We start from the raw sequence: 25,052 nt of genomic DNA on the forward strand, positions 1-25,052 counted from the left end.
TTAATATCACTTATGCCAGTCTTCAGTACATACACTCACTGGCCACTTTATTAGAAACACCTACCTTGAACTTCCACTCACTTGCCACTTTATTAGAAACACCTACCTTGAACTTCCACTCACTGGCCACTTTATTAGAAACACCTACCTTGAACTTCCACTCACTGGCCACTTTATTAGAAACATCTAACTTATAGCTCCAATATTTAAGTGTACAATTTCAGGCTGTAGCCCATCTAGTGCCAGCACCCCCTCTACCCCATTCAGCATTGGTCAGTTTCTGACCACAGCACCACTGTTGTCCAGATGTTATTTGGGTGGTGGTTCACTGTCAGCACAGCAGTGACACTTACATGATAGTGTTTGTGGTGCTGGTGAGTGATGCTGGGGTTTTTACACATCGGTGTCACTGCTAGGTTGCATCAACATATGAGCTGCAGTCTCCCCATGCAAGTTGGGGCTAAGAAAGAGGGGTTTGTGAATTGGTTGACAAAGTTTCTGTAGCACGCCGTGTGCTATCCTGGGCTCAGGAAGGACACTGGAGGCAGGGTTCAGGACTCACATGCCATCCCCCACTCCCTCATGGATTTCATCCTCTCCCCACTGTCCCCACGGGGTTTGGGCCCCACCCTCCTGCCGGTTGTTGGGGACGGGCACATGCCACAGTTTCTGTACACAGTACACCTTTGTTTGTCCCATTAAACCATAAAAGAGCCATGTTACTGGACTAGGGAAAGCTAACAAAACCACCTTACAGCCTCAGTCCTTCATGACCCTGCACAATTTGAGAAATGCTTTGAGCAAGTAAGGACAGGAACTGGAAACTCTTCATCCAGTTTGATATATCTACCTAGCAGTAAAGATAGTCTAGAAGCCATGGTATACTTAGATGCTTAGACCTTTAGGTTCTGGATTAAGAATTCATACGCAGCACCACACACATCTGTTCTAACAAGCCACATAATACCTAGCCTTTCCCTATGTTTAGAGAGAAAAGACAAGGGTGCCCCCCGTCACCCTTGCTTTTTGATGTTACCTTCTCTTGTCTTTTATGAGAAGTGTCATGTAAATCCATTCTTAGTAAACAAGGATGAGTGTACATATCTAGAGGTGTCTGTAACTTATGTGTGATAAATCTGCACTGGATAATACCAAACAGGATATGGTGCGATGGTCAGTCTGTCCTTCACCAAGAAAATTAACCCATAAAGATTAAATATTATTTTTGTTTCAAACCATTACAATCTTTGTTCCTCAGGTTCCTCAGAAATGTACATTCACCTTTATTTGGAATGTGATTTTGCCTTGAATAAGATTTTCTGGAAAGACAGAGGGAGGAGGGTGGACGCAAATAACCAGTTGGTCAGCTGGTCACTGAAAAATTGTTTTAGTTGAGTGTACATTTGAACAAAAATCAGGCTCTTCCCTCTGTCTGTATTCATGGCAGAATGTCCTATTAACTTCTGCCACTTTATATATGTAGAACATAAACACTGACTGCACTTTTTGAGGTTGACACACGAGGGACTTCAGATCAGGTAAGTTATAACTTTCTCTACAAGAACCAATTTTGGTGTTATATTGAACCCTTTTCCAAAAGGTTCTATATAGAACCATATAAAACACACTCTCTGTCATTCTAAAGAACCCTTTTACAATGTAAAGAACCCTTAATGCAAAGGGTTCTTTGAGTGTTCATGGTTCCATACAGCATCATTTTCTTTACTAGATAACCTTTGAGAACCATCTTTTTTAAATGTCTAGATTACAAATGTTAAATGGGTTTGTTCATTGCTTATAAACAACACAGTGCACTATGAGTGTACCCTATCCACTAGGGTACATCGGTTGTACACTACTTATTGCAGTGCATTGTGGGATTGTTTAAGTGCACTGGATATTCTCCACTATATTTTCAGACATCACTACAAAATTGCAGAACCACATAATATTGCCCTACATAGTGAAGAGGGCACAGTTTTGGACAGAACGAGTGGGCACCTCCTGATTTTGCCAAATCACAACTGTCCAAGAAAAGACATCAGCCAATCAACGTCTCTTAGTGTCTATGGCATCATCAGTGTGAGCCTGTTTTCTTTACAAAATAAATTTGACAGAAGACGCCATCCTGTCATCCTGACTCTGTCTCTGATCCGGACTCCGTCTCTGGTTTTGACTCCATCTCTGGTCTTGACTCTGTCTCAGGTTTTGACTCCGTCTCTGGTCTTGACTTTGTCTTTAGTCCTGACTCTGTCTCTGGCCCTAACTCTGTCTCTGGTCTTGACTCTGTCTTTAGTCCTGACTCTGTCTCTGGCCCTAACTCTGTCTCTGGGCTTGACTCTGTGTTTAGTCCTGACTCTGTCTCTGGCAATAACTCTGTCTCTGGTCCTGACTCTGTCTCTGGTCCAGACACCATCTCACATTGTGACTCTGTCTCTAGGCCTGACTTTGGTCTATGTTTCTTTGTGTTTTTGCAACATAGCATGTGATACATCTTTGCACATGACAGGGATGTTTGTCTTAGCTGCGACTTTGATTCATTTTTTGATTTCCTTGTTTTTTTACCAGACACTGGTTCCCTGTTTTGAGGCATAAATGAACTCAGAGAGCTGAATTTCTGCATTCCTGTTTTGTGCCATGTCCCAGAGCAAATTCTTACAGTGATTCAGTTTCTGTCACCTGATCTTGTTCCTGATTCTAACCTCCATATATTTTTAATAATATTTAATTTTTTTTATTAAAGTAAATTACACATCACTGCTACAAATGGAAATTTAAGCCATGTTTTAAACAACCACCATTTGTGAACAATTTAGCTCAAAGCAACGCAAGTGCAAACATCCCTAACCCTAATTTTAATCCTGACCCTGATTTTCATCTCTGGCCCTGACTCTGTCTCTGACCTGACTCTGTCTCTCATCCTGACTATCTCTGGTCCTGACTCTGCCTCTGGTCCTACTTTTGTCTTGTGGACCTGACTGTCTCTGGCCCTGACTCAGATTCTGGTCCTGACTCCAGCTCTTGTCCTGGCTATGTCTCTGACCTTAACTCTGTCTCTGGTCCTGACACCATCTCTCATCATCACTCTGTCTCTAAGCCTGACTTTGGTCTATGTTTCTTTGTGTTTTTGTAACATAGCGTGTGATACTTCTTTGCCCATGAGAGGGATGTTTGTTTTAGCTGCGACTTTGAGTTGTTTTTAAACTTCCTTGCTTTGTTACTAGACACTGGTTCCCTGTTTCTGCATTCCTGTTTTGTGCCATGCCCCAGAGCAAATTCCTACAGTGATTCAGTTTCTATCACTTCGTTAACTCTCTGTGCTGATCTTGTTCCTGATTTCAACCTCTACATATTTTTAATAACTATTTCATTTTTTTAAATATAGAATAAAAGAATGACATCACTGCTACACATGAAAATGTAAACTGTGTTTTGAACAACAACCATTTGTGAACAGTTTAGCTTAAAGCAGCGCAAGTGCAAACATCCCTAAACTTAATTTTAATCCTGACCCTGATTCTGACCCTGACTCTGTCTCATCCTGACTCTGTCTCTGCCCTGACTTTGTCTCTGGTCCTGACTCCATCTCTAGTCCTGACTTCTGTTGCTGACCCTGACTCAGCCTCTGGTCCTGATCGTCTCTTATCCTGACTCTATCTTTTGTCCTGACTCTGTGTGTCATCCTGACTCTGTCTCTCATATTGACTCCATTTCTGGTCCTGATTCTGTCTTTATTTTGCCTAAAACAGTGTTATGCCAAATGACCCGAATACTCTGCACTGAACATTTATTGGGTTCTGCTGTTGAACAGCGCTGGTATTTGACTGTTTCTGCTGTAAGACGTGAACTTGCATTTCCTTTGGACAATAAAGGCTTTTGTGACAAACATATTTCAAGGTTCAGAAAGTGCTATATGTTATGAATAAACCACTACAGGTAGCCTGTTTTTTAGGTGTTTGTTTTTTGCAAATAAACTTGTCAAATATGTGTCTGCCTCTTTCCTCCCCTTATCTCAATGACTATGCCTAGAGAAAAACGAGATTCTCACAGCACACCATGAAGGTAACTGATTAGAGTCAGTCTGCATGTCTTGGGAAATGAGCATCATCACGTGATGACATTGGGATTGAATCCTTAATCCAGCAAGAATGGAAATTCAAAGTTAGATCTAGATCTTCAAGTCTGGGTCCAGCAGAGGTAAAATGGAGACCAGAGTGCCCAGTACCTTGCTCACTAACAGCCTTGGCCATTTATTTTGGGAATGACAATTAAAGCATATAGAAGGATATGTGAAAACACTGGATGATTGAAACTTCAAGAGAAAGCAAAAGTGATGGAGCTGGTGTTCGGCCGCAGGAATGAGGAAATTGCGGTTTTAGGACTCTCAGTAAAAGCCCCTAAAATCCTTTGCTAAACTGAGGCCTGAATGGAATGTTCAGTCAGATTTCCTCATGTAGCTGTATAAAAGGGCCTTCAGCGTGTGCACAGCGCACTTGCATTCTCACTTTGGTGTTTCACACGAAGGGGAGCCAAAAGATCTTGAAGACTGAGGCTCTCTGGGAACACAGCTGAGTGAGTACCAGTAAAGTTTTATTTCTTTAAAGGTAATTGTACACTGGGTGAGAATCTTTCACAACAGCTCAAGACTCTGCAGAGTCAAAGCCAGAGATCAAACAGTTAAATCAGACAGTGATCATTTGATAGACACCTTTACTGGTAGTTGGATGAGGGCTAATGTGACATCTGGTGGCCAAAAATATAAATTTGTTTTTTTTCTGTTTGCCTAGCCATTGGGTTGGGAAATGCTGATTTTGTCTTTATCTGTCTGACCACGTGGAATTGCAGTATTAGTTATTAGAACAAACAGCTTAATTTTTCATTTTTTTTTAGTTCTTACAGAAAAATGTGATTTCTAGACTTCACAGTGGGAACCCATTTGGAAAGAGAGAACTGAGAGAGTACCTGTCTATGAGTGCTATAAAGAAACAAAGATTAAGCTGATTTTTGATTTTACGTCATTGCACAGTTAAAGTTTTACGCAAAATACAATACCTACAAGCGGCAATTCAGGGGTCCAAGCATGTTTTCAAACAAATGACATGAGACTAAAGTAATGTTTTAGTGTCCCCTATTAACCTGTGTCAACCAAACTTTGCAAGTTATTTCAACAGTAGGCATTGAGCAGGTATACCAAGTTTTATGGTGATTGGCTGACTCGAATACCTGGCTGATAGCAGCCATGGTTTTTGAATATGACTTGAGCCTCAATGATCCTTAACTAGGACAGCACACGGTAGCAGCAAATTTTCACAACAATTGCAAAATCTTCAGGTGCACAACACTTTTTGCTTGTTGTAGTGCCACCTAGCAATGCAGTTCCACCAAACTTTGAAGACTGCTTTCAACTCCCCTAGGGTACATGCCTGTGAGGTTTCATAACAATTGGCCAAAGCATTTCTGAGTTAGGCTGTATATGCATGATTTTAGCAATATGAGCTCCACCCATATTTTTGGGAGTGGCCAGTATGCTGTTTGGAAATTCCTTTTTTTTTGATAATGATTAAATTTCAGGTTTTGACCTCTTTGAGACCAGATTTGTGCAGACTGGGATTAGTTTGCACTCAAAAGTGTGTGCGATTTTGCACAAAATGCAAATAATGTCAAAATCTTAGGGGGTGGAGCTACATGCTACTTTTGGCTTTTTGTGGGCCGTAAGACAACTAATGAGGAGAATTTTGACCCAAAAAGTTTGAAGCTTTGCTGTAGCGCTCCCATCTGGCAGATCAAGCTTGTGCACCTGAGTAGCAGGAAGGACGACTACCCAAGTTTCATGCCTGTACAACTTATGGAGCGGCCTGCACGATTCACTTTAGTGCAACCGAACAATAACAAAACACGTAAAAAGTTAATGTACTGAATTTCCTCCCTCCCCCAGAAAATGAACCTTCACACGTTTTACCTGCTGGCAGTTTTTACAGTGGCTGCTTTCACTGATGCATCTATGAAAGGTACGCATCATGTTTACATACATATGGACACAAACATACTATATTCCAATATAAACAAGGCACAAAACACCATAATTCCACAGCACAGTTCCTTGTACTATGCCCAGGGTAGGCAGTCAACAAATTGTTCATGAACCCCAATTAACAATTGCAATTTAAGTTGCAAAATCAAAAGTATTGTTCCATTTGAACCAGCCTACTTAGTTGTTTAGCACATACATTTTATTTTTGTAGGCTACAACTTTATGTAATCAAGACTGTTCATCATCCGGCATAGTACCTCACAACACCTCAAGTATAATAAAAATATAAATATTTACTATTTTAAAATATGTGTGCTGTTTTTTCACATTTGGGTGGAGGAATTGTTTATAGATTTATTAAAAATATCTTAATATTATTGCTTATTTTAAAATGATTATACAGTTACATTTATTGGCCTTACAGCATGACATGACTGCATATAATAATAAGAACAATAATAATAATTCGAATAAGAATAATAATAGGCAAAATGTTCAATAAGTGTTGAAGTAAATCAGGTAACCTTCCTTATACATGTGCCAGTTTACGGTTCACTAGAAATTCTCTGATCCAGGAAAAATTCCAACTAAAGTCACACAGTTTAAACTCGAACCACTCACTGCTGTGTTATTTCACCACTCATTAGGTTTTCATAATCGCGAGACCCATGGATGCATTTTTTCTCTCCTCTAATCATTTTTAGCTGTATTTATTTGTTATATTGGCATTAGTGTTGGAAAGGTGTGGCATTTAATGGTATATAGCGCCACCTAGTGCTTTTCTCAGGTGAGCACATTTTAACAATGCTGATCAGTCAGTCACTCAGTAAGAGGGTTGGCCTGCTGGGAAGTCCAGCAATAGTTTTTGATTCCCTCCAGGAACAGTCACACATTACAAAGAAATGAAAATAACTATAGAAAACATTTATGAATTAGTGAATAAGGTTCACAAACAAATTCAAGTATAATAGATCATAAAAAAATAAACTAATTTATGGAAAGTAACCTGAAATATTAAAGCAGAATTATTGGGTTGATGTACAACTGAACACATCTGCACTGCTTTGTTCATTCCAGCCAAAAACCTCGCTCTCTATGGAAAAGCCACACAGTCATCCTTGGTTAATAACCCCTATGCAGCATTCGGTCATGCCTACAACGCTATAGATGGAAATATTGATTCAAACTATAGCCACGGGTCGTGCACTGCCACCGAGATGCAACAAAACCCCTGGTGGAGGGTGGACCTTCTGGACGAGTACACAGTGACCTCCATCACCATCACTAACAGAGGAGACTGCTGTCCAGAGAGGATCAATGGAGCTGAGATACACATCGGAAACTCTTTACTCGACAACGGAAACAGCAACTCACTGTGAGGGAACTGACTGTCTGAGTCAGCTTTGCATGGAAAAAACATTACATTTCTAAATCCTTGTCTCAAGATGTTCCTCCACTGTTTGCTTTATATAAGAATTCACATTAAGAAAATGTCTAAAAAGTCGTTTATCTAATAATGAATTATAGACAGTAATGACAGTGACATGGTAGACGTTTTAGTACAGTGTTGCCAGTTTCAGTTTTCCAAACTGTTTCATGTGTACACTGACTCTCTTGTGCTGTTTTCTTTTCTCTCCAGGGCTGGGGTGATCTCTGGCATCCCTGCAGGTATTTCCAAAAACTTTAAATTTGAGAGAGGCATCCCAGGTCGTTATGTTAACGTGTTCCTTCCTGGAGATAACCATCTTCTGACTCTCTGTGAAGTCGAGGTCTACGGCTACCCTACTCCACATGGTGAGAAGGGACGACTTGCACTGTACTTATAAGGGTCATTCTTCAGAAACGTCCATTTTTGTGTCCTTAGCGTTTACAGATATATTACACTTGAAAAACATGTTAGAGTTACAATTTATTTATATTTAAAAATAAAACAATACGTTATTTTAACAATTACAAATTCTTGAGCCTCAATTCAGCAATATTGGTTTTTAAATTCCAAGCACCACAGAAGAGCATGTCCTCACAGTCATGTGTGAAGGCTGAGGCCATATTTTGAAGAAAAAAAAAACACATTTTTCTGCAATTTTAACTACAATAATCTATACATGACTATGAAATATAGGATTTAAATTACATAAAGAAAACAAATGCCAAAGAAATATTATAAAATATATAATGAAGGTCCCCAGGAGTCGTGTCACTGGTGTTACTGCGTAACAAAAAACTCTTATTTTGAAATAAAAGTCACACTGATGACATCACTCGACTTCCTTTTACCTGTTTTCTGAGCATCTATGAAGAAAAGCTCATGGTGAGTCCACTGTGTGTTTCAGTTAGCAGAGATTTTCTCATTTAGCTCATGATTTCATATGAAGCTTTTAGCTGAAGTCACTGGTGTGACCGACTTTATTCTGAGGTAATTGTGAGAAAATAGAACACAAATGGATTAAATTCCATATTTTAGTGGATATTCCATGATTGACAACATGTGGTTTGATGCTCTGTAGCAGCTGTTTAGTAAAATGCATTTTTCATTAAAATGTCTCTGGTGTTCCTTTATTATGTGGAACACCAATGAGGATCAGTAACACCAGTGACACGTGACACCTATGGAGAGATAGAAAAGTGGACATTTCTGTAGAATGACCCATAACACTTAATACTGTCAGAACAAGTGTACCTGCTGACTCATTCAAACCAATACAGTAGTTCAAGTACTAATCTCGTTCTAATCAAATTACTCACGCTACTTTCAGAACTGCCAAGAGGGAAACCCGTCACTGTGAAATTTGAGTTAGCTCAGTGTAGTTTTGGTAACAGCAAGTCCGAGAGGGGAGCAGTATTCTAAATAAGATCTCCTCTTGATCTCAGGTTCTTCTCCTGGACACAGTTCAGTCCAGTTTGAAATCAGACTGAGACTGAAGCCGTTTTCTCCTGCTTCTGAAATTCGGCTCCTGAGAAATAAACCTCAGATTTTCTTACTTTGGTCAAAATGTTGTCACACATGTGGATTGACTTTTTAGGGTCTGATTCGTCTCAGCCCAGTCTCAGCAGAACAATATCTCCATGAGAAAAGTGTGAGATCTCATCATTTTCTTTTACAGCTCAGTTCTAGATCACAGAACTCTCTCAGCAGTCTGTCAGTGCAGAAGGAGAACTGATGCTTGTAATGACAGTACTGACAAGCTCTGTATGATTTAAATTTTGCTTTCCCACTCAAATCATGTACATTTTCAATCAAATATCTTCCTTCAAAATCTTCACTGTCACCAATTCTGTAAAAAAACTGATATTTTCAGTATTATGTTAAACTGGGATTCAGCAACAAGAAACCTACTTTCAGAGAAAGTTGTATTTGCTCAGTTGGCTAAATGCAAAGCAGCAGTGCATTCATTTGCATTCAGTAGAAATCTGCTAAAGCTTTTGAGACCATGACACCGACATGGTGCTGGTATGAGTCTGTCGGACACAGTGGTGTTAGTGTTTTTTTTTTACAAGTGTAGGAAGTGACGAGGCAAACTGATAATCAAAAACTAAGAACACAAAGCAAGGGTCTAAAATACTATAACCAAGAAGCGCTGAAAAATGGCAAGATTTTACAAATAGTGGCGCTAAACAAATGTGTGCAGATGTATAAATGCATGTGATAGAGTGGGTGGAGCCAAAGTGGAGCAGGAGCCCCCTGCCCTGCACAGTTTAGGGTGTTTTGACTTGTGTCCCGAATACTTGAGTCCACTTGAATCTGTACCCAGGACAGGTTTGCAGAATGGTCAGCACAGCTTCATCTGTTTGCTCCTTTTTATTATTTTCTTTGAATGCAAACACTATGAGCTGTTTCGTCTCCTCCGCCATCCGCAGCAGTCCTCTCCCCGCCATCACAAAACTTGAAAAGGGAAGTAACACGATACGTTTAAGCAGTCACATTACAAATAAAACAATCCACACGTGGTGCCAGGAGCGGATAGCTTCCGCACGTGTAGCGGGCCGCAGACCCCAGACCAGTAATTTCAAGTAGACCAGAGATCGGTTCTCTGTTCAACTCCCAAACTCCAAAACAGCTTTTGCACTCGACCAAACGTACCGAACTCACAGAACAAGTCTAACTAGGCAGTTATTTATCAAGCCTTTTCTGAGTTAAACTGGGTGTTTTAGAACAGAAAAACACTAAAAGGTGCAGCAGCCAGTTGCAGCAGCTAGACGTAAGTAAGTTCGTAGCCTAGTTCGAACATAAACTTGAATGTAGTGGCACTAGAGCTACTAGAATTTAACCGGTTGCACCAAGTAACGTAGTTTCAATGTAGCTTTAAGTTATAGCTTAAAATTTACACATATCCTATAGTCGGTGTAAGTTCTGCCATAAAAAATCAGTTATAATGGTTGGTCGAACCAAATACATCTCGATTTGTGTCGGCAACCTGTTCTGCAAGATAGATTAGACCCATTTTCGGTGGAAAAGATCACAGACCTCCTGCTACAGATTTACAACACAGGAACAGAGCCCTGGGTCCTGCTTTGTGTCTGACACTGAGATATTTTTCTATAGGGTCGTTCCAAAACCTGGTGGCCGACTGTTCAAGTACACAAGCCAACTGCATTCAGAGTAATAAGATCAGCTCCATCAGTGCTCAGGCTGTGTGAGACGATGAATTGTGCATGAGAGCCCAGTTTGAACATCGAAAAAATTCCAGCAGAATAGAATAAACACACATACAAGGGACGGACGCTTTGAAGACACAGTCTCTTTTTGAATTGTAGCTAGTATGACTGACCTTCCTTAAGCCAAGTAAATGTACCACAAAAAGAAATGCGAGCGATTTTACTGCGTGCAATGCTTCCTGTTTATGTCGGGTAGCGTTACTGATCGGCTGCAGAGTGAAAACGTCATTCTGTGCCACCGTGTTTTGATCTACGATCACTTTACGCTCTACTAGTTAAGACATACCATAAGTGTCTGTGGTGCGACCGAAATTCTGTGTGTCGCTAGTTTAAACCAACTACTCTCAGCATGAGGTTTAGGATGGACTTTACACCCCAACTTATGATCGAACTTACGTTCAGCTGGTGCAACTGACTGCAGGGCAGGAGGTACTCCAGCATCAGGGTTGGGAGCCTGTGGGCTCAAGGATGACTAACATGAACTGTGTGTCAACAGACAGAGTATCTAACTGTACACCAGCAAGGTGGACCTACAAGAGAGGGGTTTCTGACGAAGTGAAGTGTATTTTTCAAATTCAAAGGATGACTTACACAAATCACTGATCATCAGAATGCATGCTTCATTTACTCTAACCGACTCTTTGACTGTTTCCTGTGCAGGAGAGAATGTAGCACCGGAAGGAACAGCTACACAGTCCAGCCTTTATTCATATTATTTTGCATCTAATGCTGTTGATGGAAACCGAGATGGTATACCGTCTCGCGGTTCCTGCTCCATGGTTAACTATGACTATAGTCCTTGGTGGAAGCTGGACCTGCTGAAACGACACAAAGTGTTTTCCGTCATCATCACTAACAGGCAGGATGGCTCTCCTGAAAGGCTGCTTGGAGCTGAAATCAGGATTGGAGACACTCTGGACAACAACGGCAACAACAACCCTATGTAAACTCTCTTCAGGTTTAAGCTACAAAAAGAATGAATTTTCAATAAAAGCCACTTTAGATGTGCATTTACGTATAAATAATAGTTGAAATGTACAATCTTCCCAGTCAATTTTACCATTACGAAATGTTTATTGTAATAATTTCTCACCTTCTGTCTCATCAGTTGTGCAGTGATCAACTCCGTCACTGGAGATCCTACCAAGTCCTATGAATGTAACGAGATGGAGGGCCAGTACGTCAACATTGTGATTCCAGGAAGGAACGAGTATCTCGCTCTGTGTGAGGTGGAGGTTTACGGAGTTCCTCTGATCTGAAGAACCTCTTGGCCTTCATGATTACAGTGTGATGCTGGATCAGTTTTATTTCTCTGGTGGTTGTTGGCCATGACTGTACCCTGACAGAAATTAAATAGAATTTGGATTAAAATGAAATTTAAGTCATATAGTTGGGCAGTGATTGAAGGGGTCACTGGAATATGTAATAAAAACTTTCATGGGCTAAATTTACAGCCCTGGAAGCAGCAAATGGTCACATCTTTATCTCTGAAAGGACATTGATGTGCATATCTGAGGGTACAGGACTGACCTCACCGACCATTTCCCATAGCAATGAAAGCTGATACTATATTTGGATATTTGAGTATAATTTTATTAGGCTTTGTCTTACTTTGCAGCGTTGTTTATGTTATGTTGATTTGTAACAATCTGATCAACTCAGCAGTTACTAATAAAATCCGATCACTAATTTGGTGAGAGAAAAAAAAACGTGAGCACCAGAACACAACAGAGCTTGCACAAGTTAGCTTTTACTTATTCTTATTCCCCAGAACAGACAACACTAACAGCATCTGCAACAGCAACAGCACCAGCAAACAAGCAGAGAAGCAGTAGAATATAAGATCTGAAGCAGAAGTCCATTAGATGGGATAGAGTTATTAAAGATTGTCTCTATTGAATCCAAAAAAAAAGTCATCTAAAAAATGTCCAACTGCCACCATAGTCCAAGCAAACAGTGTCCCAAAAATACCCAACAATCAAAAATCAAAAAAGGGCCCAGCAATGCACAAAAAACAGGAATGAGCTCACCCAGTTCCTTGAGGTAACTCCACAGTTAGAGAGGGATCCACTCTTCAAGGACAAAGATGAGTAAAAAAAAAAAAAAGGAGTAAAAGTTAGTTAGGGCTTGAACAGCAAGGCTCCACCAGGCCTGTCTTCCCCAAACTTGATCCTCCAAGAAAATGGCTGCCACACTTCCCTTTCCTGTTCCCAAACCAGGGTTTATATTCAAAATAAGAGTCCCCGTTGGAATGCCCAGGAAACATTTTCAAACAAAAAATATGGAAGACATAATAAAAATACCAGACATAAGATGAGGCCACAACTTCTATCAGACCATCCCAGTGATAAGTCATAAAGGAAATTAGAGACTTTATTTTCTGTGGGGTAACCTAAATAACACTACCTGAAATCTATGTTAGTGTTGATCATTAAAAATAGGTACTCCACAGGTCCCCTTATGTGGTGGTGTCACAGATTACTGTGGTGATCTTGACAGTTGGGTTTATTTAGTAGTTTGAGGTTTACAGTTACCAAGTCACATTCACGTTCATTGCCACATCACATTTAGGTGTGATGGTGAGTGAAAATCTTAGATGCACAGCCCCTTGTAGTGCTTAGATATAAAAAAGTATATAAGAAAAAAACAAACACACTATATATATATATATATATATATATATATATATATATTTATATATATGTATCTTGCTGTGGTCGGAAGAAAACCTTGTATCTGCATTTTTGTCATTTTTCAGGTTTGACACAATTTGAAAATGCCTGTTGGCCTTTATATTGTGTGTAAATTTCAGGAAGAATGGATCAAAAGAAACGACCCAAAATTACTTGAAAAAATGTCTGGTTCCATTGACTTACATTAAAAGTAAAGTTTTTTCCTTCTCCTGTAAAGTGACCATTTTGGAGATATGAAGTTACCATTTGGAGATATATATATATATATATATATATATATATATATATATATATATATATATATATATATATATATATTTTATATATATTCCAGATTATACGATATATGGATAGAAGATGTACAAAATGTCATTATTATGTATAAGATGTCAGAATTACTCTGTGCTGGCCTCTGAATTCAATTCAGTTGTGGTCTCTCTCCAAATGGGAGGCTGCCCTGATTGTCATGATCTTTATTTGACTTGATGCTACTTTACTACATGGTCTGTTATAAATCTAATGATTTGATTCTCATTGGTTAACCTGGTACTGTATCAGCTGTGTTCTGATTCAAACTGCTTCAATGGCTTTAAAAGGTGCTGTTATTTTAATGACTGTTAACACATCTTCACCATTGTGCATAACCTTCTGTATTTCTTGTTGGTTGATTATTTCTCTCTTGGGTAAATAATGCATTTTGTTTGCATCCAATTAAATCTTCTCTTTATTAAGGACTTAAATATTTGCAATTACAGTATTCATATTGGCGTGTATATAAATCGCTTACCAAAAGTTTGTCAGTAGATAAATATGCAAAAATGTGTAACTTTACCATGTTTAATATATTTATATTAATATGATTCAATTCAAAATAGGTAATTTCATATGAATATAGTGTTTAAAATATTCTTTATTGTCCTGTTGTTGTGAAAGTCTGTCCTTTCATAGTGGATCTGTACCATGAACAGCTGCATCAGGTTTATATAATCTGGCACAGCATTTGCTGATAAAGGAGATTCCATGCTTATATAATACTATGACAAGACCAGGCATAACAAAAAATGTTGAGGGGGAACTCCACAGATTTTCCAACATTTACGCATAATTAAGAGGTTAAGATCAGGTAATCAGAGTGGTTCAGAGTGGTTTGGTGTGAAACGCTCTGTTCTAGAGAAACTTACAGAGTCACACAGTTTCACAGTGGTGGTGATATATATATACATATATATATATATATATATATATATATATATATATATATATATATATTCCAGATTATACGATATATGGATAGAAGATGTACAAAATGTCATTATTATGTATAAGATGTCAGAATTACTCTGTGCTGGCCTCTGAATTCAATTCAGTTGTGGTCTCTCTCCAAATGGGAGGCTGCCCTGATTGTCATGATCTTTATTTGACTTGATGCTACTTTACTACATGGTCTGTTATAAATCTAATGATTTGATTCTCATTGGTTAACCTGGTACTGTATCAGCTGTGTTCTGATTCAAACTGCTTCAATGGCTTTAAAAGGTGCTGTTATTTTAATGACTGTTAACACATCTTCACCATTGTGCATAACCTTCTGTATTTCTTGTTGGTTGATTATTTCTCTCTTGGGTAAATAATGCATTTTGTTTGCATCCAATTAAATCTTCTCTTTATTAAGGACTTAAATATTTGCAATTACAGTATTCATATTGGCGTGTATATAAATCGCTTACCAAAAGTTTGTCAGTAGATAAATATGCAAAAATGTGTACTTTACCATGTTTAATATATTTATATTAATATGATTCAATTCAAAATAGGTAATTTCATATGAATATAGTGTTTAAAATATTCTTTATTGTCCTGTTGTTATGAAAGTCTGTCCTTTCACAGTGGATCTGTACCATGAACAGCTGCATCAGGTTTATATAATCTGGCACAGCATTTGCTGATAAAGGAGATTCCATGCTTATATAATACTATGACAAGACCAGGCATAACAAAAAATGTTGAGGGGGAACTCCACAGATTTTCCAACATTTACGCATAATTAAGAGGTTAAGATCAGGTAATCAGAGTGGTTCAGAGTGGTTTGGTGTGAAACGCTCTGTTCTAGATAAACTTACCGAGTCAGAACTGTTCACAGTGGTGGTGATAGGAACCAGACGTCCACCTCTAAAAGCTCCCTCACAGAAAGTTCCTACATGAAATGGTTATGAATTCACTGCCTGATGTTGAAAATTTGGTGGAATTTCCCTTTAAGCCTTACATAACACTCAGCCTGATATAAAGCAGGCTTCAGTGAAACTGGCAGCATCTTTGAAGCAGTTTAACTGTTATTGGTGAGTTCCTTTCTAATTCTTGATGCCATTGTATGAAAATATTGTGCTTAATAGTCTGAAATAATTAAGGCAGTTTATTATTTTATTCTTTAAAAAAATGTTATTATTTATTAGTTTATTATTACTGTACTTACTTGATTTTTTTAGGAACAATGGAGCTCCACATATTCTACCTGCTGGGAGTGATTACAGCAGCTGGTTTCACTGATGGATCATCTGCGAAAGGTACATATCATCGGTACATATTTATGGATGTTTATTCTATTTTAAGATTCATTTTGAATACAGTTCTAGAAAAACCTAATGAACACAGAAGAAATGTTTTTATTAAGAGGTAAAACTTAATTTATGGTCCTGTTGAACACACCAGCTCAGATAACTGTTTACCACTGATTTAATTTCCAGTAAAAATGATTAAAATGTATATATAATTAAATCAGGACAGCGTCAGTAGAAGAAAAAACATAATACAGCTTCATTCATATAGAACCATGAACATTCTTGCTTAAGCTTAAAGCTTGAATGGTTCTTCAGGTTGATGGAGAATGTGCTGTGTATGGTTCTATATAGCACCAGAAAGGGTTCTTCTTTTGTTGTCACAATAGAAGGTGCTTTATAGAACCATATACAGCATATTCTCCATCAATCTGAAGAACCATTACACCATGCAAAGAACCACATTAGCTATTTCACAGAAAATTACACGCAAGTATGAAAAACAAAACAATATATTTGTCAGTATTTACATCATAAGCACATCTAGAATTAAGTAATAATAAATGTAACATCCAGAATGTTGGTTTTTTGAAAAGAACCGATCAGATCTTGAGTTTGATTAAGACATTGAGTGTGTTTACATGCATTTAATCCGATAACTGCAGAAAATCAGATTTTGTCGGTAATCTGATCAACGTGTTTACATGCACTTCAGTAATCAGATAATGGGGAAACTCCAGGTCTACATGAGTCAGACAATAATCAGATTTCTGCTTTACAACCAGCCAATAAACTCACAGACAAAGATGTGATGTAAATGTTAACATAAAACTCAAACTTCATGCCGCATATTGAAAATATGAACATACATCATCTAGAAGATGGAGAATATTTAAATCCTTCATTTCGTCAACCATATAGTTGGATTCTCGCAGCGATGCTGCTCACTTATTTCCGGTACCACCATCTGTTTTCACACATGCTCAGACTGAGAAATCTGAAAGAAATCAGAGTAAGAGTTTACAGCACTGAGAAATCTGATTACTGAGCTAAAACCCAGCCTCTTTATCAGATTTCTTCATCAGATTTCTAGACCTTGCTCCGACCTAAGAAATCAGAGTGTGCTGTTTACATGACCATTTGAATAATCAGATATCTGCATTATTGCATGTAAATGGACACAATTACAGAATACAGTTTATGCATCTTATAATAACTCAAAATCCTTGAAAGGTTAAATAAAACATCTACAATACTTTTGATGTCGAGTTCTGTAACAAACTGACAAACTCACTAGTCATTGCAGGTTTAATGAGGAGGCTGAAGCAGATCAGTACAAAAGAGAAAGAGAGAAAAACAAAATCTGAGCCAAAAATCCAAAAAACAGTCTGAGATTGAACGGCCGAAAAATAAGACAGGGACTTAACTGAGAACAGCTAAAAAAGGTGGTTCTTCAATGTTTATTTAGTAAAAAGAATTGTTCTATTTAGAACCATGAGTTCTATTTAGAAGCATTCCATGATTATAAGATGAAATGGTTCTTCAGATTGATGGAGAATGTGTTCTATATGGTCCTAAATGGCACCAAAAACAGTGCTACTATTTTTACAAACTTGACATCATAACAATAGAAGAACCCTTTTTTGGTGCTACATAGAACCACCTACAACACATTCTCCATCAATCTGAAGAACCATGAAAAGAACCATTTAAGAGTGAAACTGCACTATAAAGAAATCATGGTTCTAGATCCATTTGCTTTAGTAAAGAGCCCTTGAGGAACCATCTTTTTAAGAGTGTATGACTTGCAGTGAGAAAGAACACACAAGACATTACAATGAGAGACTAAAAATTTTGCCCACGTAAAGCCCACTGATTAGCACAAACGGTTACAGGTGAGTACAGGTGACTTTAGTATTGGGGTGAGAGTGACCCCTGGAGGCATGGAGGGGAATCCCCTGGTATAAGTCTGCACTGGATAAGTTAATACTGGATATAAAATAGCAACAGCAAGTGATGCCAAACTTTAGCTCAGTTTTGCATGTGCACATTTATAGAATCCTTGCAGGAACAGTTATATTTCAGAAATATATATAAAATTGAAAATACAACCCTGTTTCCAAAATAGTTGAGATGTTGGGCAAATAAAATGAAATAAAAACAAAAACAAAATCACATCATATCAAATGCTGAAAATGAGAAATATTATGGTTTTTGAAAAAGATATGTCCATTTTGAATTTGATGCTAGCAGCACTTTTCAAAGCTGTTAGGACAGGGCAACAAAACAGGTAAAGTTAATTGGCAACAGGTCAGTAAAACGAATGAGGATTTCATCATTTAAGGTACATAATATCATTAAAAGAAATCTCTGCAGAGTACAAGGCCAAAATACAGTATTGGCTGGCTGTGATCTTCGCGCCCTCAGACGACACTGTATTAAAAACAAATGTTATCGACGCTGCACCCTCTGGGCTAAAGAGGAGAGGGACCATCCAGCTCATTATCAGCACACAGTTCAAAAGCCAGCGTCTGTGATGGTTTGGGTGGGCATTAGTGCACATGCTATGGGTGACTCGCAGATCTGTAAAGGTTCCATTAATGCTGAACTATAGGCAGGTTTAGGGGCAACATACCGCTGTTGTTGGATGAAAACCTTGTATCTCCAAAATGGTAACTTTACAGGAGAAGGAAAAAAACACACTTTACTTTTATTGTAAGTCAATGGAACCAGACTTTTTTTCCCCCAAAGTCATACTGGGCTGTTTCTTTTGGTCCATTCATCATGAAATTTATGCACAATGTAAAGAGCAACAGGCTTTTCAAATTATGTCAAAAACAGAAAAACAACAAAAATGGAGATACAAGGTTTTCTTCCGACAGCAGCGATTTGCTGCCATCCAGATGACGTCTTTTTCAGGGAAGGCCTTGCTTATTTCAGCAAGACAATGTCAAACCACATTCTGCACATATTACAGCAGCATTGCTCTTTAGTAAAAGAGTCAAGGTACTAAACTGACCTGCCTGCAGTCCAGACCTGATAACATTTGGCACATTATGAAATGAAAAATACGACAAAGGAGACCCCGAACTGTTGAGCAGCTGAAATCTTATATCATGCAAGAACGGGAAAAACATTTCTCTTTCAAAACTAAAGCAATTGGTCTCCTCAGTTCCTAAACACTTACAGAGTGTTGTTAAAAGAAGTGGTGATGAAACACAGTGGTAAACATCTCCACCTCCATAGACCTCAGAATCATGCTTTTGGTGTTGATGTACATTGACTGAAACTCTGCATTTCTCTGTTTGTTCCAGCCAAAAACCTCGCTCTCTATGGAAAAGCCGCACAGTCAACCTTGATTAATAACCCCTGGGCTCCATATGGTCATGCCTACAACGCTATAGATGGAAATACCGACTCCAACTATGACCACGGGTCATGCACTTCCACTAAGGCACAGCAGAACCCCTGGTGGAGGGTGGACCTCCTGGACGAGTACACAGTGACCTCTGTCACCATCACTAACAGAGGAGACTGCTGTCCAGAGAGGATCAACGGAGCTGAGATACGCATCGGAAACTCTTTACTCAACAATGGAAACAGCAACCCATGGTGAGAGAATGTTTTTTGTAAAATGAAAGTATAAACATTTGGAAGTATGTTATGAAAATGCTTGGAGTCAGCTGCACATGGCAACACCTGCATCACATTTCTGTAAATGTAAATGCAATTTCTAAATTCGTTTCTGAAGGTATTTTCCAGCTTCAGACATCATTTCTCAAACATATTTCAGGCCTGGGTTATTTGACTCTTTTGTGAGTCCATCCTCCATCCTCACACAAAGCAGTCCGCATACATGCCTCACTGATGGAGTCCCTCAGGGTTCAGTTCTTGGGCCACTTCTGTTCTCACACGGCTTCTCTTTCTACTGCTATGCTGATGACACCCAGTTACACTTTTGTTTTCCTCCATCCACCTTCCACAAAGGATATTAAGCTACATTTTATAATGTCTAATACTTTGAAACAGAGGCTGTCAAATAATTCTTTTTAAAAATGTTGTTGGAATAGGATTGTGTAACGTGACATAATCAGTCAGATGCTTGCAGATAAAAAGAGTAAAAGAAGCTTTACTAGTCAGTCCATTATCCAGAGTCATCAGCAGAAAACAGGCAAGGGTCAAAAACAATAGAGACAAAATACAAAAATAGATGAACATAACAAACAAGATCTGGCAAACAATTCCAATAGGGAGGAGGTAAAAAGGCAAAGTCAAGAACGGTGCAGAAGATCAGAGCCGGAGTCGGATACAAACACTAGGAAAAGAACACTCAGTAGATCTAAACAGAAGCAATACCTCACAAAGTTTAACGCTAAAAGCCTGGGCTTATAAACCGTCCTAACTAGGTCATATGATACATAGAGCAGGTGAACAGAATCAGTAATGTGGTAAGGCAGACTTCTGATAGGTAGAGTGGGATGATGTCACAGATTTCAGCATTTCAGTAGTAGGGAGATTCATCAGCATCAATTGTGCAGGGAGTGAATGAGCCAGCAAGGGGGCAGAGCGTTGAGGAAAGACAGAAGTCTGCCTTTTAGCATCTGCAAGTGGAGGTCAAAAGGCACTGGGGGAGGGCTGGAGTGATGGTGCTTGTTTAGAGGCAGAGCAAGAGGAGAGACTGAAGTTCAACCTTGGGGGATTTGTGGGTGCAGGCCAGATGGGACTGGAAGAGACATGTAGAGTTTGACAGGAAGAATAAGTGGGTCAAGTAGAGTTTGAAACCTTGCAAGAAGGAATGGTCAAGAATTGGATGGTGGAATGGAAAGGGGGGCAATGGAAAGGGTAAACACTGGAGTGCAAGGAGACGTGCAGGTGTGCAAGAGGTGCTGGATCAGCTTGGTGATTTCACACCATGTGGCATTTAAGCTTGGAGCTGTCATCACATGGTTTGTGCATCGGTGCGACTGATCCAACAGAGGGCGCTGTTTATCTCTGATGGAGCAGAGACCTTAGTCCCTCAGTATGCACCAGTGCTTTGGTCAGATTAATGATTTGTACCAGTTGCACTGAGTCCAGACTGTCAGAAGGCGCAAGGCCAAGGAATTAGGTCAGCCAGGAAGATCTGACTTAGGCAGTACTAGCCAGAGTTGCAGTAACAATGAGAATCCACCTCAGTTTGGACATCAGGTACATCAGGACATTCAGTAGAAGGAACCACTTAACTTTAGTTGTTTCATAATCCCGTTTGAATGCACTTACCCAAAGCACAGTCATCTAAAGTTTCTCCATTGTTCATTTAAGCACATTGTTTTAGCTAAAACTGACCTCTCAGTTATTACTGACTGTGGACTATACAAATGCACATGTATACAATCTCTCTTATATGCACTGTATTCTCTGTTTTCTTCAGGGCTGGAGTGATCTCTAGCATCCCTGCAGGAGAATCCATCACCTTGAATTTTAAGAAAGGCATCGCAGGTCGTTACGTTAACGTGGTCATCCCCGGGAATAACAAGGCCCTGACTCTCTGTGAGGTCGAGGTCTACGGCTATCCCACTCCAGATGGTGAGAAAAAAAATATAACCCACATTGTGCTTACCCACCTTGTTCTTCCACTGTCTGGCCACTTTATTATAAACAACCACCTTGTTCTTCCACTAACTGGCCACTTTATTATAAACAACCACCTTGTTCTTCCACTAACTGGCCACTTTATTATAAACAACCCACCTTGTTCTTCCACTAACCGGCCACTTTAGTACAGTAGGGTTGCTGGGGTTTTGCTGGGAATGTGTGTATGTGCGTATGTGCGAATGTGCGAATGTCTACAGGAATAGAAGCTAGAATGTGTTGTGTGACAGTGTGTGTGGCAGAACTCAGGTGTGGATGTCCATGTGACTGCACACATGAGATTTAAACTGTTAGTTACCTTTTATTATGAGCTACTGTAATCGAAGAAAAATTCTTTGCCTGTGCAAACACACTTGGCCAGTAAAGACTGATTTAAATCTGACCAGCTGCTTCCACAGTCAGAAACTGACCAATGATAACACAAAGTGTGCATCAACAGATACACCAGCGAGATGGAGCTACAAGAGAGGGCTTTCTGATAAAGTGGACAGGCTGTTGAATGTACTGATGATTGATCTGTTATTGGATTGACATTCTTCGTTCTCACTGGACTGATTGTTTCCTGTGCAGGAGAGAATGTAGCCTTGAAAGGACGAGCGACGCAGTCCAGCCTTTATTCTTTTAATTTTGCGTCCAGTGCTGTTGATGGAAACCGGGATGGTGTGTATGATCATGGCTCCTGCTCACACACTAACAAAGAACTCAATCCCTGGTGGAGGCTGGACCTGCTGAAACAACACAAAGTGTTTTCTGTCACCGTCACTAACTCCCAGAATGCAGTTCCTGAAAGGCTGAGCAGGGCTGAAATCCGAATTGGAGACAGCTTGGACAACAACGGCAACAACAACCCAAGGTATTTTTTAAATGATGTTTTGAATGATATGTAACTTCTGATCTGCACTTATTGGTTTATTTAATTTAAAACAGTTTTCATTCGTCAGCTATTGTCATCCTGAGATACTTTCCTTTCACTTCCTGCTTCATCAGGTGTGCAGTGATCTCCATTGATAAAAACAACCCGACAATGTCCTTTGAGTGTAACGGGATGGAGGGACGGTACATCAACATTGTGATTCCAGGAAGGAGCGAGTATCTCATACTGTGTGAGGTGGAGGTGTACGGAGCTCCTCTGATCTGAAGGCGCTTTATGATTACACTGTGATGCTGATCACTGTGATCACTCATATAACAGGCTTTGTTTACAGCCCTGAGACCACCAAATGGCCACATCTTTATCTGTGAGGGGACTGTTGGCCAGGATCGACAGGCTCACTGACCATTCCCCTTAGCAATTAAGGGTGATGCTATATTTGGATATATATTTCCGTTGTGTTTGGTCTTGTTTTGCAGTATATTTTATGTTGCATGTGGGTTCATTTAGTAGGCGAACATTTACAGATTATTTCTCTGTGCTGGTCTCTGAATGTGGTCTCTCCTTTCAAAAGGAGAAGTTGTCCTATTTCTTATGAACCTTATTTGCCTGCAGGTTTCCATGTGGCCTTTTTTAATTTGAATATTCCCATTGCTTAAACCTACTGTAACAACTGTATTTTGATTAAAACTGCTTGAAGGGGTTTAAAATTGGCTATTCGCTGCTGTTATTTTGAATATTATGAACAGTCCATTCTGCTCTATTGTTCATATCCTTCTGTATTTCTGGGTACACTGCTGGGTTACTTGGTCCTCTGTTCACTGTAATTACACTGTATCACAATTGGTTGATTATTATTTCTCTCTTGGGGAAAGAATAAATTTTGTTGGCTCTACAGTTTGTTGATTGCTTTGTAGTAGCGCAAGTTGACTCCTCAGTTATAGTTTTAAATATCGTTTATGCCAGTCCTCAATACACATATGCATACTGACCACTTTATTGGAAACACCGACCTTGTGCTTCCACTAACTGGCCACTTTATTAGAAACACCTACCTTGTACTTCCACTCACTGGCCACTTTATTAGAAACACCTACCTTGTGCTTCCACTCACTGACCACTTTATTAGAAACACCTGCCTTGTACTTACACAATCTGGCCACTTTATTAGAAACACCTACCTTGTGTTTTCCTTCACTGGCCACTTTATTAGAAAAACCTACCTTGTGTTTTCCTTCACTGGCCACTTTATTAGAAACACCTACCTTGTGTTTTCCTTCACTGGCCAGCTTATAAGAAACACTTCCCTTTTGCTTCCACTCACTGGCCACTTTATTAGAAACACCTACCTTAAGGTTTTGTAAGTGTACAGTTACAGACTGAAGTCCATCTGTTGCTGCACTCCTTCAGCCCCCCTCTACTCCAGCCAACATCAGTTTCTGACCACAAGGCCGCTGTCATCCAGATATTATTTGGATGACTGACACAAACTGGACAACAGTGACAGATGTGCTACTGTCTTTATAACTGAACACTAGTAAGGTGGAACTACAAGTGAAGGGTTTCCGATAAAGTGGCCCGGGAGTGTTTTTGGAGTCAGATTAAATCATTTGGTTTCCACATAAAAGGCAGCTAATAAACAGTTCTGTTGTCTGTTGATAGTATAAGCTACACTGTTTTAGGAACCATTGTGGACTAGTGATTAATATGACCTCTGTTCTTGGACTAGACTTAATAGTCACATTCTCTACTTTTTGTGATTTAGTTTTGCATATTGTCTTAAAAATAAAGGTGCCAAAGAGGGTTCTCTATGTGAAGGCATAGAAGAACCACTTTTGGATCATAACAACAGGAGCTTAGAAAATTATTAAAATATCTAAACTATTTACCATGTTTAACATATTCATATCTAATATATTCACATATGAATGTAGCATTTATAAGAACCTTTTTTTTAGGATCTTGTAGTTATAAAAGTTCAAACTGTTCCACTGGACCAACACTGCAGTGATTGCAACAGGCTTAAACATCTGGCACAGTGTTTACTGGTTCAAACTGGCCTCAGGAGACCAATAAGATTCCATACTTACACAACAGTTAGGCAAGACCAGACATAACAACAACCACATTGAAGGGAAATTCCACTGATTTTTCAAAATTTCTTAATTGGTTAATTAATTCAGAGCGGTTTGGTGTGAAACGCTCTGTTCTAGATAAACTTACCGAGTCAGAACTGTTCACAGTGGTGGTGATAGGAACCAGACGTCCACCTCTAAAAGCTCCGTCACAGAAAGTTCCTACATGAAATGGTTATGAATTGACTGCCTGATGACTGAGACACTGTTTTAGGATAGTTTAGAGAACTTAAACTCCATTCATAGTGGAGGGATACATGCAGGGTGTTATTAGGCAAAATAGTCCCCAAAGAAAACGTATTATTTCAGATTTTCCACTGTTTTCCATCATCAACATTCCATATAAACTCAGAAGACTCGTGTAGGTTCACTGGTGGTTCTGATAGTAAATAAAATGTCTATATTTGTGTTGTCGTCATGGCGACCCCTGGTTCCTATCACCACCACTGTAAAGACATCTGAACCATTTCACACCAAACCACA

The 25,052-nt window shown here is 39.2% G+C and overlaps 1 protein-coding gene across 1 annotated transcript; it reads left to right on the forward strand.

The window, feature by feature from the left end:
- The first annotated feature begins 4,460 nt into the window (after positions 1–4,460).
- LOC118798515 lies at positions 4,461–23,331 on the forward strand. The gene is made up of 12 exons (XM_036557895.1): positions 4,461–4,572; positions 5,936–6,008; positions 7,109–7,406; positions 7,671–7,825; positions 11,348–11,630; positions 11,796–11,944; positions 13,165–13,173; positions 15,864–15,941; positions 19,247–19,544; positions 21,343–21,497; positions 22,134–22,416; positions 22,551–23,331. Exons 2-12 carry the CDS (start codon positions 5,939–5,941, stop codon positions 22,699–22,701), a joined length of 1,929 nt encoding a protein of 642 aa, XP_036413788.1. The 5' UTR covers positions 4,461–4,572; positions 5,936–5,938; the 3' UTR covers positions 22,702–23,331.
- Positions 23,332–25,052: the final 1,721 nt, after the last annotated feature.

This window comes from Colossoma macropomum, unplaced genomic scaffold, assembly GCF_904425465.1.
Source record: "Colossoma macropomum unplaced genomic scaffold, Colossoma_macropomum, whole genome shotgun sequence".
NCBI lineage: Eukaryota > Metazoa > Chordata > Actinopteri > Characiformes > Serrasalmidae > Colossoma > Colossoma macropomum.

What these genes read in the sequence shown, in the direction of transcription:
- LOC118798515 (XM_036557895.1), top strand. Translation starts at nt 5,939, where the DNA reads ATGAACCTTCACACGTTTTACCTGCTGGCAGTTTTTACAGTGGCTGCT. An exon ending in AACGGAAACAGCAACTCACT is followed by an intron (nt 7,407 to 7,670) that starts GTGAGGGAACTG and finishes TTTTCTCTCCAG; the next exon opens with GGCTGGGGTGATCTCTGGCA. An exon ending in AACGGCAACAACAACCCAAG is followed by an intron (nt 22,417 to 22,550) that starts GTATTTTTTAAA and finishes CTGCTTCATCAG; the next exon opens with GTGTGCAGTGATCTCCATTG.